At 52.3% G+C, this 17,909-nt stretch overlaps 1 protein-coding gene across 1 annotated transcript; it reads left to right on the top strand.

Annotated features, from left to right (window-relative positions):
* Positions 1-6,822: 6,822 nt before the first annotated feature.
* Positions 6,823-17,201, top strand: CSF3R (colony stimulating factor 3 receptor). Its single transcript, XM_090269129.1, has 15 exons — positions 6,823-6,904; positions 9,004-9,300; positions 10,223-10,346; positions 10,507-10,694; positions 11,488-11,657; positions 11,774-11,927; positions 12,023-12,096; positions 12,519-12,732; positions 13,737-13,925; positions 14,309-14,410; positions 15,050-15,196; positions 15,302-15,442; positions 15,666-15,759; positions 16,000-16,081; positions 16,502-17,201. Exons 1-15 carry the CDS (start codon positions 6,841-6,843, stop codon positions 16,979-16,981), a joined length of 2,520 nt encoding a protein of 839 aa, XP_090125255.1. The 5' UTR covers positions 6,823-6,840; the 3' UTR covers positions 16,982-17,201.
* Positions 17,202-17,909: the final 708 nt, after the last annotated feature.

The raw sequence follows: 17,909 nt of genomic DNA, 5'->3' as shown, positions 1-17,909 counted from the left end.
GATGCTTCCTAACTGGGGTTTCCAGCCCACAGGGGATACCCTGTTCAATGGAGGCAGGGTGGGGCCAGAAGGGCTGAAGGAGGAAGTATCCGCAAAGCAGACACTGGGGGTGCGTGGAGAGGATGACACCACAGCTGTCTCATGCTTTCCATCTCACCAGAGTAAACATTTATTGAGCATTGACTACGTGCCTGGCTCAGTTCCACAAACCTCGCATGCATTATTTCGCTGATTTTTCTCAAGAATCCCATGAAGCAGAATCTATTATTATCTTCGTTTTAAAGATGACAAGACTGAGGCTCAGAGAAGTTAAACAACTTGCCCAGGGTCACACAGCTAGTCTGTGGCAAACTCAAGATGTCTGACTCCTCAGCCCCTGCTCTTAAACTTTCTACACCCTCACGACTCTCCCTTAAATCTAACTTTCATTTCAGCTGCTGCAGCTCCATTTCCTCATACAGGTGGAGAATGAAGCACAGATGAGATCAGCAAAATCTTGTTCTGAAATATTGAACTATGCAAGAGGTAAAAAAGAAAAAGAAAAGAAAGAAAAAATTTTATTGAGCACCTATAACATGCTGGTTAATGTGCAAGGCTCCTGTAGCTCATTTAATCCTCACAAAACCCTTGGGAGGAGTTATCCCTGAGGCAGATAAGAAAATGGAGGCTTGGAGAGGGTAAACAACTTCTCCAAGATTCCCAGCCCAGTAGATATGCATGGTGCTGAGCCTGGAGGGAGAGCCGAGAATTTGGTTTCTGCCCTCAAGGAGTGCACAGCCTAACGGAGGAGGCACACAGCCCACAGCCAACCCACCGCAGTGTTACAGGATCACCAGGAAAGATGCTCTGAGCAGGCTGCTTGTCTGAGCTGCATCATAGGCAGGACTGGCTAGCCTCACGGGAGGTGGCGGGATCGGCAAAAACAAACAGAGGTGTTCCAGAGCCCGAGGCAGGCAGGGAAACAGAAGCAAATTCTGCCTGAAGTGGGTGTCTAGAGCCTGAAGTGGTCCCCCTGAGGGAGTGGAGGCAGATAGGGCGGGAGCGGGAGGTGGGGCCAGATCTCAGGGTATCTTGGTTGTCCAGTTAAGGAGTGAGGATGGGAGGAAGGTACCCTGAAGAAGGGGAACCAGCATGGTGAGACACTCTCCAGGGCGTTGACAGAGAATGGAGCAGGAGCCCAGCAGGCAGGCTGGTGCATCCCAGTGAGGGACGAGGAGACCTGACAAAGACAAGGAGAGGAGGTGGATTCAGCAATCCACAAAGGCAGGATCCAAAGCTGTTTTTGCGCACTGTTGTACCCCTGCACCTGCTCCAGGACCATGTTTTCTGAATAATGAACAAAAGACCCATTCTCCTTCATTCTGAACTGACTGGCTGTGGAAGTGTGGAGAGGGGGTGTGAGGAATGACTCCTGGGTCCCTGGTCAGGTGACTTGGGGGAGTAGGGATGGTGTGGTCAACCAAGATGAGGCACGTGGGGGCTGGGAATAGGTTTGGCGAAGTAGAGGGAGATGGATCCAGTCAATCCATTCACTTAACAAATATGTATTGAGGGCTCACTATGTGACAGGTAGTGCTGTACACACTCCAGATAATGTTTTAAACAACACAGAATAAAACCCTTGCCTTCATGGAGCTCCCATTCTAGTGGGAGACGAGGGGTGTCAGATGGTGAAGAGGGACACAGGGAAAGAAAAAGAAGTAAAGAGGAAGAGGCTGTAATTTTTTTTAAAGGGTGGTCAGAGAAGGCCTTGGTGAGAAGGTGAGATTTCAGCAAAGACCTGGAGAAGGGGAGAGAGTGACCCATATCATTATTTGCGGAGAAAGAGCCCAGGCAGAAGAAACAGCAAGTGCAATGACCCTGAGGTGGGAGGAAGCCTAACAAGTTCAAGCAACAACAAGGAAAACAGAGAGGCTGGAGCAGAGCAGGAAGGGAGAGAATTATAGGAGAGAGATCAGGGAGCAAATGGGGGTGCCCCAGGCAGGATAGGACCTTGCAGATCATGGGAAGGCGTTTGACTTTGACGCTGAGTGAGATGGGAGCCATTGGGGGAGTGGGCAGAGGATGGCATGAACCGACTTCTGTTTCACCAGCGTCGATGAATGGAAGTAGGAGACCAGGGAGGAGGCCGTTGCTACAATTGAGGTTTAAGTGATATTTATACTTTCCAACTTTTTATCATAAAAATATTCAAATGTAGAGCCAAATTGAAATTTACAGTGAATATCTGTCTACCCAGGATTCTGGTTCTATCTTGAAAGAAGTCCATGGGATTTGCCGAGCCTGTGGGGCCTATGGGACATCTCTGGGAAGTTGCCGCAGACAGTTGGGTATTTCAAATTTCAACCTGGAACCCAAACCGCGGCCCAGGTCTTCCCCATCACACAGGACTCAGAAAGCCAATTTTTCTGAAAGGATCATATGTTATGGACATTCTGCTAGTCAGTCGGGACATAACCTTTATTAAAGCGTCATAAGTCCAATAAACGATGAATAGTCTGAGTCTTCTTCAGAAAAATGTGCCGAAAATTATAAACAATTGCAGGAGAATCATGGATGTTGACAATGAAAGATATAATATGTAGTGTAGTTCACTCAGTCAAAAAATGTTCATGCCCTGGCCAGTGTGGCTCATTTGGTTGGGCATCATTCCTCAGAACAGCAAACCAAAGGGTCACTGGTTCAGTTCCCGTTAGGGGCACATGCTTGGGTTGTGGGTTTGGGCCCAAGGCAGGGCACATACAGAAGGCAGCCAACCAATGTTCCTCTCTCACATCCATGTTTATCTTCCTCTCTTTCTCCTTCTCTTCCCTTCTTCCTAAAATCAAAAATAAAATAATTTTCTTAAAGGTTCACTTTAGCTAGGAGAATCTTGTGAGTAAAATTACTAATTCATAGTGAGTGTATGAAGACTCTGAGCCTCATAAGTCTTCCGTCCATGGTCCCAGAGTCCCCCTTTCTCCATCCGCTTGGCCTGTGGGCAATGGTAGAGAATACCCAGTGAAGAGGGGGCACAGTAAGGAAGGCATTTGGTCTTACAAAATTCCCTGAAACCTGGAGGCTGCGCCCTGAGTATTGTGATCAGGGCCCCAAGGCTGGTGCTAAAAAGAGGCTTAGAGCTGTGCAAACCTTCTAGCCGGGGTCTGTCTCTGAGCCATGCTCCCCCAAGGCAAGGGGCCTGGAGATGGCCCCCAGCTGGGTTGGAGCCCGGGTCCTACTGGGCCTCCAAGCCCTGAGGTCAGGAAATCCGGAGACAGAGGAGGGAGACAGCGTTGCCACATCCCCCAGCCCCTTTAAGACCCCCTGAGGCAGGAAGGCTGCCCAGGCCACACCAGCTTCCCTCCCAGGCTCCTTCCTGGGAGGAGGGGGCTGCCAGTGCCACACAACAGGGCAGGGGAGGGAAGGAGGCTGGCCGGTGTTGCAATCCACAGTCCCCCCGCCTGTCAGAGGCCGAGCCATTAACGACAGGGCTGGGGAGAGACACCAGGCTGCGGCTGCTTTCAGGAACTTGCCTGGAGAAGAGAGCAGAGACCAAGGAGGCCAAGTGGCTGAGGGGCTGCAGGCTCCAGCGTGAGTAGGGGAGCCCCAGGGAGAACTGAGCCTGGATGGGGGCTTGGAGTCCTGCGGCCACTCCCCCCGCCCCCCCGCCCAGCTCTGCCAAGGGCCCGTATGCAGGGGCCCAGGCCTGGGACCAGAGATCCTGCCTTTAGAGCTTGTCCCTTGGAACCAGGACCCCTGGACTCTTGAGTCTCTTTTCCCAGCAATGTCACCACTTGGGGGGCAGGGGGTTGTTGCACCAGGGAAGTCACAAACCACCAACAGCTGATAGCTGGGGACACTGAGGTGGGCTCGGGGAAGGGTCTAATGGTTATCCCTCCCTGCGCCTCTGTCTCACAGAGCCTCTGTGTCTCCACCTCTCCCTGTCTCCATCTCTGTCTCATTTACTCTCCATTTCTCTTCCTTCTCAGCCCCTCTCTGGCTTGCCTGGGCAATGAGTTTCTGTTTGTCTCAGAGTCTCCGTGTACCTTTCTCTGTCTCTCACGTTTCCCTCTGTCTTTTGAATCTTAAACTCTCTTGAGTAGCAGACTGTTAATCAGCCTCCGAGAGCCTCAGCCTTTCTGCAGGTCAGCATCCCTGTCTTCCAGGCTCTTTCCGCTCCCTGTCTGACTCTGGGAGTCTCTCCTGCCTGTCTTTATCTCTCGGTCTCTCTCCGTCATTTCAGTCTGTGTGAGTGACTTCACTTTCTTACTCTTTCTGCCTGCTGTCTCTCTCTTTCTCTGAACTGCACCTGGGAAGGCCTCTCCCTCTGTTCATTCCCAGCCCCCCCCTCCCTCTGCCCCTCTCCCACAGGACAATCCCCAGGTGAACTACCATAGAAAGAACAGGGAGAGAGGCGTGTGAATTGCAGAAGGGAGAGAGCAGGGGGAGAAGGCTGAGTGGAGGGAAAGAAGAGGGAAGCAGAAGGAGGGGGTGTGATGCCGGACTTCAGGGGCAGTGGGGTGTGCTGGAACCCAGAAAGAGTCAAAAGTGCCCAGATGAGATGGCTGGAGCCAAAGAAAGACTGCAGGGCCAAGGAGCTGCAAGTAGGGGACCCAGAAATGGGGCCTTGCAGTCAGGCAGCATGACATAGACAAAAGGGAGGTGGCGGTCCTAGGAGGCTGTGACCAAGTAGCTCTTAGGTGGGGGAGGGGGCACTAAGCCATGCTGGGTTCCGTGAGGTGGTGCCCTGCTTCATGGCACGTGAAAATAACACAGTTATTGAGTGCTTTCTCCTTGTGGACTCCATGCTGGGTGCTTTCATCACGGATCACCTGGCTTCATCCTCGCCACAACCCTGAGGAGTGGGTGGTATTATTATCTCTCTTTCACAGATGGGGAAACTGAAGCTCAGAAAGTAACTTGTCCAAGGCCACCAAGCTGGTGAGTGGCAGAGCTGTGGTTCAGATCAGCTGGTCTGACTCACAGCTGGGCTCCCAACCTCTCTGCACACTGGCCCAGAGAGAGGAGCCCATGATCCAACTGGGCTGGGGGGCACCCAGGGACTGGTGCCAAGGGTGTCAACACTCAGCAACCCGGGGGGGAAATGCTTGGCCTCTTGGGGTTTGGGGTCTGGTTGCCCAGCCTGGACAGGAGCCAGTAGTGAAGTGCGCCAGGCCTGAAGCTGACCCACACTAGCGCAGCAGGGCTGGGCAGCATCAAAAGCACTTGGAGATGGGAAGCAGTGTCCCAAAATCTGGGCCAAAGGGGCTAAATCTTCCCCGACAAGTGTGTTGGCGTGGGGGATAATCAAACTGGCATGCTATAGGAAGAAGGTTGCCAACCACTGACTTACCAGTGGGGTGCTGTGAACAAGTGTGCAGGTTTCTCACTGCACAAAGCTACCGGGCTGAGGAGCAAGTGGAGGCTGAAATCCAGCTTGTTTTCCAGGTGCCAGGTCCTGGTCCAGGGCTGCATCTGTGCAGAAGAAGGGCACTTCTTTCCTGATTAGCGAAAAAAGTGGCCTATGGGCTAGCCATCTGGTATCCTGACACTGCAATATACGTGGCTAGACTAGACGTTTGGTTAAGGCTCCTTAAAGCGGAAACAGCCATGGGTATTTGGGCAGTTCTCATTCATACCTCTGTTTGGGAGGGACGGAAAAGGGAGAGAAGCTTCCCCCCACCCTCTCCCATGAGCACAGGGGATCTGCTGGGACACCACCTATGTTTTCATGAATGTATATGCTGGCTGGTCAGCGATTCCCACTGCCCTGCCACGAAGAGTGTCCGTGCTGGAGGATCAGGCATCTGGCCCCAAGACCCCAAGACCCCAAGACCCCAAGATCTCAGCAGGATCAGAGTAGAGGGTTAGGCTGGAAGCCCATCCCCGGCATACTTCCTGAGCTTGGAACTAATGCTCCCTCCACCCAGGCACTGTTGCCATGACTACAGGATGCCTGGCCCAGAAGGCCTCCAGGGGTGCGTGCCCAGAATGGAGCATGTATTAGACCCCTGTGTGTCCCACCTGATATCCTTTCTGCCCATCTTTCCCTCCAGCCATTGCCAAGGCTTCCCACAAGTGTAAGCTGACAGCCCCTTGCTTCAGCTGCTCCATGGAGTTGTCAGTTTCTGCCAGGGAGCAGATCTGACACTTTTGGCATGGCTCACCCTGGAGAACCTGCCTCCTACTCATGCGTGTGCAACCTGGATGTGCCAGGTGGTCAATACCCCAAGTGACATCCCTAGACCAATAGGGACAGGTGTCGGTGGATAAATGTTTCCATCCTCTCTCACATTCAAGGGACAAATTGTCCCTTGCATAGACAATTCTGAGGCATGTCCATGGCTCCCTGGAGAGTTCAGCAGGATTGAGTCCCAGTTGCCCATAGAGGTGACCAACTGGATGGCATGCCCTTGAATTGGCTTTCCCTTCTTACCTGCTTCCTTCTCCTTCCTCATTCACTCTGTTCCTGGGATCTTCCTAAAATAAACGACCTGCATACAAGCCCTCATCTCAGGCTCCTCTTTTGGGGAGGAAGGCAAGGGGACCCAGCTAAGACAGAAGGGAAGGGGGAGAATGCTGTTCTCTGATGCTCCTTTCCCTGCTCTCTCCTGGAAAGCAAGTATAATAATAACAGTGGCTGTCACTTACAGTCATTTGCTATGTGCCAGGTCTTCTTCCCAAAGCCCTATGTAGTAAAAGCTGTTACCTTTACTTTGCAAAGAAATTGAGGTTCACAGAGGTCAAGTAACCTGGCCAAAGCCACACTGTGGCAGAACAAGGATTAAGCTTGGCTCTGGCTCCAAAGTCTAAGACCTTAACCATCTCCCTCTGCCTGCAGGTGAACACCAAGTAAGCACTATGGTGGGGCTGGGAACCTGGAGCCTGACCACAGCTGCTCTGATCCTTCTACTGATTCCCAGAAGTGAGTGTGTCCAGGGCTGGGGTGCTGTGGTGAGAGGGGAGTTACAGGGAGAGATATTGGGGGTGGAGGAGAGAACCATTTCCCTGCACTGCCACATTGCCCCTGGGGTTCCTAGAGAATCCCAAGAGTATCGAGACTGGGCCACAGTTGCGGGGCAGCAGGTTCCCATCCACAGTCTTCTGCAAGCAAACCACTACCCATCCTCATGGGCGAGAGGCTGAGCTTGTCAGCCTGGAAAAGGCCTGGGGCCCCAGATCTTGTCTGAAAATCTCTGCCAGGCTGTCAGAAGGAACCTCTGACTTCTAGGCAGTCTTCAAGAGCAGCAAAGGAATCAGGGAGGAAGCCATAAGGAGGTAGGTTTCATCCTGAAATCAGAAAGCCCAGGCAGAGTTCTCCTACTACGGAAACTCTGTCTTGAGAGGTGGAGACCCTCCCATCTCTGGGGGTGTGCAAGTCAAGGCTAGGATTGACAGGGACATTGTACAAAGGGGTCAGCAAACTTTGTCTGACAGTGAAATTCAGGCTTTGCAGGCCACAGGCAGTCTCTGCTGCATGTTCTTATTTGGTTATTGTTTGGTTTGGTTTTAGCCCTTTAAAAACGTAAAAAGCCTTCTTAGCTGGCCGACCATACACAAACAGGCAACCCTAGCCATGTTGTAGAGGATATAGCATCAGGTGGCATTTTGAAGTAAACAGTTTTGCAAGGCCCCTTCCAGTCTGCAATTCTGACTCTGCAAAGTGGTGGGAGCCCCATGAACTTGCTCTGTGACCCTGGGCAAATTGTTCCTCCTCTTAGGGCCTCAGCATCCCCATCAGGAAAATGGGCCGGAGGACATGTGAGAGGGGAAAGAAGGCGTGGTAGGCAAAGTGTGGTGCTTTATTCAATACACATGCACCTTGGGCTACTCTGTGCTAGGCACTGGGGATACAGAAGTGAGCAAAACAGGCAACATCTCCAGCCTCACGGAACCTATGGTCTAGCTGGGCAAGCAAGTAATCACATGACTCTGTAAGTATGAAGGATAATAAGAGCTTTGGGAAAGTTCAGGGGACTTGGGCTGGTCTGGCTGCTCAGTGCCTGGTCTGGTCCCCCCCAAGATGCCTAAATATTAACCAGTTGAAAGAGAGGTGGGAGGAGAAGTGCACCTCAGAAAGCAACAGCAGACGCTAGAGATGGAAGAGAGCATGGTGTTTTCAAGGAATAGCAAGAAGCCAGGGTGACTGGAGCTGAGAGAGGATGGTCTGAGCTGGAGGCGGGAAGGTTAGGCAGGAGCCAGGCCACAGGGGCTGTGAGAAGGTTCTGGGTCTTTATCCTAATCATGGCAGCAAATACTCACCTGTCAGATACTGTTCTAAGTGCCTTGCACACATTATCATATCTAATGCTTACAGCAACACTCAAGTAGAAACTTTTTTTATCCCCACTTTACAGATGAGAAACCTGAAGCACAAAAAGCCTCAGTAACATACCAGGGCCACATAATTAATACGCAATAGGATCCAGCTCTAAACCTAGGCAGTCTCATTCCAACTCCCTTGCTCTTATCCATCACACAATACTGCCTTTTGGAGCAATGACGTGCCATCAAAGTCCTGTGGTGGAGGTGGGAAAACACAATCAGATCTGAATTCTGAAAAGATTGCGGTGGCTTCAGGGTTATCATTCTCATCACTGCTTTCAACACCCTTGGGGAGGGCTCCAGGGCGGGACCTAGATTCTATCTGGTGGTGTGCTGGAGCAGGCTTGCAAGAGCTAATTGTGCACAGCTTTTCCCAAGTTCACATTCAGTGATATGATGCTAGTAGCTTGCAATCCACCGTGGTAGGAATATTTCACCAGGGAAAGCAGCCCATACTGCAGATCAGGATTGTTTTTCCTCTGCATAGCCAGCTGATCAACTTTTACCTACACATCACGATCTCTGTCTCCTCCCCAAGAGCTTCTCACAGACCCAAACGCAGCTCCCATGCCAGCTTTCGCATCGTGGAGGGTGAGGCAAGACAGTGAGGGCCCTGAGTCTAGGAGTACAAAGGCCTAGCTTATAGCCCGGCTCCAACAGGCAGCCGAGTCACTTATGGCCTGTCCTCTCCCACCCCAGGCCTGGAGGAGTGCGGGCACATCCACCTCTCAGCCCCTATTGTCCACCTGGGAGATGCCATCACAGCCTCCTGCATCATCAGCCAGAAATGTGGCTACCTGGACCCAGAGCCACAGATTGTGTGGAAATTGGGAAGAGAGCTTCAACTTGAGGGGAGGCAGCAGCGCTTGCCGGATGGGACCCAGGAATCCACCATCACCTTGCCCCACGTCAACAAACCTTGGGACCTTCTCTACTGCTGTCTGCGATGGGGCAACGACCTGCAGATCCTGGGCCAGGCTGAGCTGCAGGCAGGCTGTAAGTCCCTGCAGCCATCCACCTGCTCTGCCTCCAATGCCCACCTGCCAATACTAATAAGAGCTGTTCTTCCTTGAGCTCTTGCTCAACAAGTACTTGATGGGCTCGATAGTAGGTCATCTTCCTTACTAGTGCTATTAAGCCCCATTTTGCAGATGAGGAAACTGAGGTTCAGAGAGGGTAAGTGATATGCTGAATGAAGGTCACAAACTAATAAGGATGGAATGAATATTTATAACAGGCAGTGTGACTTGAGAACCAGTGTATTAACTGCCACTCTATATGGCTGCTGAGTAAGCCCAACTCCCCAGCCCCAGGAGGGTGTGTCCAGGGAGGACATTGTCTACCAGCTGGGTTTGCTCCCAGAGTCTCCCCCACCCCAGTCGCAGCCTTCTGCACAAACTGCAAAGAATGGAGTTTGTGCCATGCCAATGCATAAGAAAATACAAAGACAGACCAAAGTCCTTATATAAGAATCAGTAATAGTGGAGCTAATGCTTACATAGCACTGACTATGAGCCAGGCACTGCTCTGAGCACTCTGCATATAGTACATCATTCATCCCTTACAATAACCCTAGGGGGCGGGTATATTGCCACTTACCCCCATTTTACAGATGAGAAAACAGAGCAGTTAGGTGACTTCAAGATCACACAGCTAATGAATGGCAGAACAAGAATGAAAATCCAGACACTACACTGTCCCTGTTGAAGGGGGTAGAGTAGAGGGGGTTTCAGGTCCTCTGATGCTTGTCCCTGTACATGCCTCTAACTCAGTTTCCCCAGGACTGTACAGAGACAGGTGAATGAACAAAGTGACCCCAGAGGGGATGACCCAGAGCAGGGAGACAAAGCTGGCTGGCCCCCGTGGCAGCTGCCTGAGTGGTCCCACCGAACCCTCACTCTCCCCATCATATGCACAGACCCTCCCGCCACACCCCACAACCTGTCCTGCCTCATGGACCTCACAACCGACAGCCTCACCTGCCAATGGGAGCCAGGCCCTGACACCCACTTGCTTAACAACTTCACCCTAAAAAGCTTCAAGTGAGTAGGGAGGAGTCTCCACTCCAGCCCTGTTCCTCTGGGTCCTGGGGTGGGACATAGGGAGGACTGTGGGGACGCAGGAGACAGAGGCAAAGATGGGAGGGAGAAGGGAGCCTTGCTTTTTTCCTCCATCTGACACCCAAACCTGGACCATTGGCAGGAGCCGGAGCAACTGCCAGGTCCAGGAGAGTGCCGTCCACAACTGCGTGCCCGAGGACGGGAAGAGCCGCTGTTCCATCCCACGCAGACACCTGCAGCTCTACGGGAACATGGTCATCTGGGTGCAGGCAGAGAACGTGCTGGGGACCAGTGCGTCCCCACGGCTGTGCCTTGATCCCATGAACGTTGGTGGGTGATGCACTGGGTATGGAGAAGGGAAGAGGCCCCCACAAAGTTCAGACCCAGGGAGGCACAGAGACAGAAACACAGACCCAGAAACAGACAGACAGACACTGGAAGACCTAGAGCCGAGAAAGAGAAGAGAGACAGAGACCAAATGGGATGCAGTTGGAGATAGAGCTATGGACATAGACATAGAAGAAACACAGACACAAGGACACACCAACATGAATTCTTCCGTCAAATTTCTTGAAGTGCCTGCTATATGCTAGGCACTGTTCTAGGTGCTAGGGATACAGCAGTGAACAAAACAGCAGAAATCCTGCCCTTGGAATGTTACAGTCTAGGGGGCAAAATAAATAAAACAAAATGGCAGCTGATGATAAGTGTGATGGGGGAAAGGAAACGGAACGGGTGGGGAGGCTGGGAGTGAGGAGCAGCTGCTATTTCAGTACAGTGGCCAGGGAAGGCCACACTGAGAAGGTGACATTTGAAGGATCCTTGAAGGAAATGGGGGAGCAAGACACTGGAAATGTGAAGGGAAAGTGTTCCAGAGAACAATCAGTACAAAGGCCCTGGGACAAGAGTACCAAACAGACACGTATTCAGAGCTAGACCACAGGAACATGATGCCATAGAGATGAAGAGACTCACAGAGAGAGAGCAAGAAGGAAAAACACAGAGACTGCATGGATGGAGAGCCAGGGAGAAAAATGGAACCGCAGGCAGGGAGAAGTAAGAGCTAAGGCAGAGTCCTATAGGATGGGGCAGAGAAAGGGTCTGACAACTCCTCTCCTTGCAGTAAAACTGGAACCCCCCACACTGTGGGCCCTGGACCCCAACCCTGAGGTGGCCCCACTCCAGCCAGGCTGCCTGCAGTTGCGCTGGGAGCCATGGAAGCCAAGCCTGTACATAGATCAGAAGTGTGAGCTGCGCTATCAGCCACGGTTTGGAGGAGCCAGCTGGGCCCTGGTGAGGTGGAGGGCAACCTCCAGAGCCTGGGGTGGAGACAGCTGCAGCGAGGGTAAGCTGAGCTGGCCCTGAAGGGCACAGGAATCCAGGCTCAGGGCCACATCTTCCCCCACCAGGTGGGCCCCCTGCCATCCAGGACCCTCAAGCATGAACTCTGTGGACTCCTCTCATACACAGTCTACACCCTGCAGATGCGCTGCATCCGCTGGCCCCTGTCCGGCCACTGGAGTGACTGGAGCCCCAGCCTGCAGCTGACCAGCACACAACGGGGTAAGTGGGTGGTATGGGGCTGGGAGCAGCTATCAGGACCCGGTCTCACCTCCAGGGCCCTCCTTGACCAGCCTCCTCCTCTCACTCCCCCACAGCCCCCAATGTCAGACTAGACACGTGGTGGCGGCAAAGGAAGCTGGACTCCAAGACGGTGGATCTGTTCTGGAAGGTGACCCTCTCTGAAGGCCACCCCTGAAACCTCCTCCAACCCACACACACTCCTGTGGGCTGGGGCTCAGAACTCCACCAGGTCTGGGAGGCTTGAATGCATTGGTATGTACATTGCATGCACTTTGCATGTGCCTAGGAAGCAGCATACTGTTGGAGAGACTACAACACAGGACTCACCTATGGCAAAGGGTTGGCTCAGTAAATAGTTAAGTGCCTGCTGCACACACCAACTTCCTTCTTCCCTCCCTCCCTCCTAGGATCCAGCACGTGGCAACAGGAGAGAGGGAGGGAGGGAGGAAGGCCGGCTCCCAGCCCAAAGGGCTCAGTTCCTGTGGTCCATCCACCCCATCTAGAAGTTCTCCCCAACTCAAGATGAGACGGGCATTCCCCCTTATCTTTTTCCTTCTCTGCCCACTACAGCCAATGGCCCTGGAAGAAGACAGCGAGCAGATCCAAGGGTACCTGGTCTCCTGGAGACCCCCAGGCCAGGTTGGAGCAAGCCTACCCCTCTGCAACACCACGGAGCTCAACTGCACCTTCCTCTTGTCTTCCGACATCCAGGAGGTGGTCCTCGTGGCCTATAACACCGCTGGGACCTCTCACCCTACCCCAGTGGTCTTCTTGAAGAGCAAAGGTAAAAGGGGCAGGCAGCTAGGAGAGCATGGCAGTTAAGATTGCACATTTGAAGGCCCAACTGCCTGTGTTCAAATCTAGTCCTGTCACTTGCTAACAGCGTGACCTGGGCAAGTTACTTAACCTCCCTGGCCTCTGTTTCCTCATCTAGGAAATGGGGATGATACAGCACCTACCTCAAAGGGTTGTTGTGAAGATCACATGAGTTAAGACACGTGCCTGGCACAAAATAGCTGCTCATTATGTGTTAGCCTATGACTATCATAAGCCAGAACCAGGTTAAGCTGGTGGTGGTACCTACACACACACACATACCATACTCCACACACCACACACACACACACACACACACACACCATACTCCACACACACACACACACACACACACACACACACACACACACACCCCATACTCCCCATTCCGGCAAGGAAGATGGGAGAGAAAGCCCTACATTTTTCCAGCCACAACACAGTCCCTCAGCTAATTGTTCATTCTCCAGAGATCAGCCACCACCTCCCCCAGGTTCTCCTGAACATGGGTCCTCACAAGGTGAGACTAACAATAACAATAGCTAATATTCCCACTGACCAGCTGCATGACCTTAGATGTTACTTAACCTCTCTGTGTCTGTTTTCTCATTGACTAAATGGGGACAGTAGTAGTGCCCCTCTCATGGGACTGTTAGCATACAGCAAGGACTATACCTGGCACATACCAAGAACTACACAGGGTTAGCTTTTGTCATTATCAAGCAGCGCTCTACACCAGACACTACACTAGGCTTATTCCACGCCTCACCTCATCTAATCTGCACCAAGACCCTGTGAGGGAAGAACTTTTATCATCATTTCCATTTCACAGATGAGGAAACTGAGGTTCAGATGTTGACTTGCTCAAGGTCACCCAGTTTGTAAGTAGCAAAGTCAGGATTTTAACCCAGGTTTCTGGCTCTAGAGCCTGCATTCTTTTTACCTTTGTCCAACCTTCTTCTACTCCATCTACAGGCCCACCCCTGGGTGGACTCCATACCATGGCCCGAGACCCTCACAGCCTCTGGGTGGGCTGGGAGCCCCCCAGCCCTCAGCCTCGGGGCTATGTGATTGAGTGGGGCCCGAGTCCCCCCAGCCCCAACAGCAGCCATAAGACCTGGAAAATGGAGCATAATGGAAGCATTGCAGGGACCCTGCTGCAGGGTGAGGCAGGCCTGGGGGGCGGATAGGTGGGCAGTGCTAAGAGATTGGGAGGCTGAGGGCCAGGGGCAACCTAAACCACAGGCAGATCCCCAAGTCTTTCTTGATCCTTCACTGGTCTCACCTCATATACTCAGAATCTGGAAGTTCTTCTTACAGTCTAACTGGATCCTCTCTTGCTACAGCCCTGACTCTGCCACCTTTCTAGCTCTCTATCCCACTTTTTGCCCCTTACCCCTAGCAAATGATCTGCAGAAGAGGCTGCAGAGGCTAGCCTTGTAGTGTGAGGCCCTGGTTATCCCCCACTAGAGTGCTGAGGTTAGCTCCTGATGGTCAGCAGAGGTTATCCCCCTAATCAGAGTGCCTATCCCATTTTCTCTCTACAGAGAACATCATGCCCTTTCAGCTGTATGAAATCACAGTGACCGCCTTATACCAAGACACCATGAGAACCTCCAAGGACATCTATGCCTACTCCCAAGAGACAGGTTTATTGGTCACCAGGCCCCTTCTCAGAATCCCCTCCTCTCTCTCCAGGCCTGCTAAGCCCCAACAATCAGGACTATGCGGGAATATTTCCTTCTTCCCATACCTCTAGCCCCAAGAGGGTCCTCCTAACCCTAAGATTGCCCCAGACTTACACTGGACCCCTGTGTAAGCAGCTAGAAAGAAGTCAGGTGGTGAGGTGATAGAAATTGGCAGTGAGTTTGGCAGAATTCAGGGAGAAAGCATTGCAGGAATTGATCAATTTTCTTTACAGAAATCGATCAATTGTCCTGACAGAAATAATGTATCACATGTGACAGAAATAGAGAGAGGGCCTGGTATAAATTCAGAGAGTAAGTGGCAGAAACTGAACAGTGAGCTGGACAAAAAGGCCTGGTAGTAACCAGGGAGTGAGGCTTTGGAGTCAAAGAGAACCAGGTTCAAATCCTAGCTCAACCACTTTTTACAAGTATATGGGATTCAAAGTTACTGAGAAAATGAGACTTGGGCAGGATTCCCCTTGGACTGTCTTATATCATGCACCCAGCAGTATGTCCCAGTTCTTCGGTCTGGGAGCCACAAGAAGTCCAGCTGGTCTCTCCACCCTGCCCTCTGTCAACCCTGCACCTCTCTTCTGACAGCACCCTCCCACGCCCCAGAGCTACGTCTAAGGCACGTTGGTGAGACATCGGCCCATCTGGACTGGGTGCCCGGGAACCCTGAGCGGGGGAAGAGCCCCCTTACACACTACATCATCTTCTGGACCGATGCTCAGGGCCAGTCCTCCTGTGAGTCTATCTTCAGCCCCAGAATGCTACAGAGGGGGGTGTTCAGCAGCCTTGGAGGGAGCCTCAGCATCTGGACCCAGGCTAACCATTCTACTCTACTCCCAGCCACCACCCTTAATGCTTCCTCCCATGACTTTGTCCTCACTGGCCTGAAGCCCGCCAGCTTGTACCGTGTCCAGCTCATGGCTGCCAGCCAGGCGGGGGCCACCAACAGTACAAGCCTCACCCTGGTGACCTCAGCCCCAGGTAAGAGGAGAAAGCCAACAGGGACGGTGCCTCACGCAAAGGATCTCCATTTTTAAAGTAGACTGCGCTTGCCTGGATCTCCTGGTCTGAGGAGGGGATCCAGCTCTTCCCTCAGCTCCTATCTGAGGGAGGAGATGTAGCCCTATCCTTGGGTCCTAGTCTAAGGGAGGAGGTCCAGCCTTACTAGTATGCACACTAACCTTCTGGCTTTCCCTTCACCCAGAGGAGTCCAAGCTGCTCATGATCCTGGGCCTGTTCAGCCTTATGCTCTTGCTCATCTGCCTCTGTGGGGCTGCCCGGCTCTACTGCAGACCCAGGTGAATTGAGAGATCTGACACCCAGATACCCTCCCCACAAGGAACTACAGACACGAGTGGGTCAGTCCAAGTCCACCCCAGCCTTCCCGGGCCTCAGTGCCCAGGTCTGGGCACCAGACCCTCCACCTTCTCATCTCTGCACTAAGCGGCCATCCCTTCCACTGCTGGGAGTAGGTGGGAGAAAGGATGGAAAGATGCGAGGGCATGCCTGACCCTGCCTTCACCTGCCCCCTTCTCCAGCAGGAAGAATTCCCTCTGGCCAAATGTCCCAGACCCAGCCCACAGCAGCCTGGGATCCTGGGTACCTACCATCGTGGCAGAGGTAAGACCTCTGGAGGGAGAGGGAAATGGGGCTGGGGGTGACAGCCCAGGCTCAAAGTGAAGGGATGCTTCTCTGAGGATGAATACTCAGGCCTTCCCTTCACTTCCTAGCAAGATGCCCTCCCTTTGAAGTAAAGCAAACCTGAGTTGGCAACCCAGTTCTACCCATTTCTAAGGCTCAGACATCTCACCATGAAACGGGACTAACCCCACACAGAATCATTGGGGAGATTAACCAAACTAAGTTTGAACAGCACATAACACATATCATGAACACAGGAGGTGCTTTGCAGGTGCAACTTTTTGAGTTCCAGCAGAGAGCAGCAGGAAGGTCCCCACACTGCCCCAACTCAGGAAGGGACAGTGGCTGGGGCAGATATCTGAAATGAATCATGCCCTTACCATGTGTCCTTGTGTCCAGGAAATCTTACAGCTGCCCAGCCTTTGGGATCCCAGCATGCCACCCATCACTAAGATCACGGTTCTGGAGGAGGAGGAGAAGAAGCCAGGGCCCTGGGAGTCCAATGACAGCTCAGGAACCTGTGATCTCCCCACCCTGGTCCAGGCCTATGTGCTCCAGGGGGACCCAAGAGCACCTTCTATTCAGCCCCGGTCACAGTCTGGCAACAGTGACCAAGTCCTTTACGGGAAGGTGCTAGGCAGCCCCACCAGCCCGGGGCAAGGGGACTACATCCGTTGCGACTCCACTCAGCCCCTCTTGGGTGGCCTTACCCCAAGCCCCAAGTCCTACGAGAACCTCTGGTTCCAGCCCAGCCCACTAAGGACCCCAGAGCCTCTAGTCCCAAACCAGGAGGATAACTGTGTCTTTGGGCCACTGTTAGACTTCCCCCTTCTGCAGGGGCTCAAGGTCCATGGGGCGGAAGGGCTGGGGGGTTTCTAGGGCTTTCTGGGATGTCCCAACTGGGTCTGCCTCAGGAAGGGCAGAAACACTCCCAATCTCCCCCTATCTGAGGTCCTCCCAGCACCACTACCCCATGCTCCCAATATCCATGGGCTGGGCCTCCCACTTTAAAGGTCAGAGACTGCTTCACCCAGCCTGCACACTAGCCTTTTGTGCTTATTTCCTGTAATTTCAGTCTCTTAAACTGGTTTATGATTTAGTTTGATTTGGTTTTATTTTGAGAAACTCTTGCGTGTGCCTGAGTCTCTGTTCTTTTTCTCTTCAGAGGGACGGTGGGGGCAGGGGGAGGCGGGACTCTACCTTTCAGAATTGCTGTTTGGTTTAGTTTTCCTTCATTCATTCATTCAACCAGATCCTTATCTGGCCGCAGGGACTCAAAAATGACTTAGCCCAGTCCATCCTCAAAGAGCTCCCATTAGTGGTGGAGACTTGAAAACTGACGACTAGGGCACAGTGGCCAGGGTTACCTGGAAAGAGTCACAGAATGGCATACAGACCTCAGAAAATAGTAACCTCTGTTGGGGAAACATAATTAAAAGCAAAATCTCCCACCAACCTAGAAAATCTCTCTAGAAGGACAGAAAAGGAAGAAAACCGTTTTATTGTTGAATGAGCATTAAACCAGAATGTGATGCCCATCACAGGCAATTAAAGGGCTTGCAAAGACAGAAGGAAATTGTACTTTAACACAGCCAAGTGGATACGACTTATTGCATACATTTTCTCAAAAGAAACAATAACTAGTTCTCAAGCAAGAGGATTTGGCAGAACCATTTGTCACACAGAAGTCATCCTCAATTCACCTGGTAGATAGGGTACTCACCTGTGTGTGATCATTGCATTTATCCAAAAGAAAAGTACATTTCTCATATCTTTATTAAAGGAGGTAAGTTTACAACTTGGAGCG

Source organism: Furipterus horrens, unplaced genomic scaffold (assembly GCF_987537825.1).
Source record: "Furipterus horrens unplaced genomic scaffold, mFurHor1.1.pri manual_scaffold_3, whole genome shotgun sequence".
Taxonomy (NCBI): Eukaryota; Metazoa; Chordata; class Mammalia; order Chiroptera; family Furipteridae; genus Furipterus; species Furipterus horrens.
This window is presented reverse-complemented; position numbering and strand designations above follow the sequence as displayed.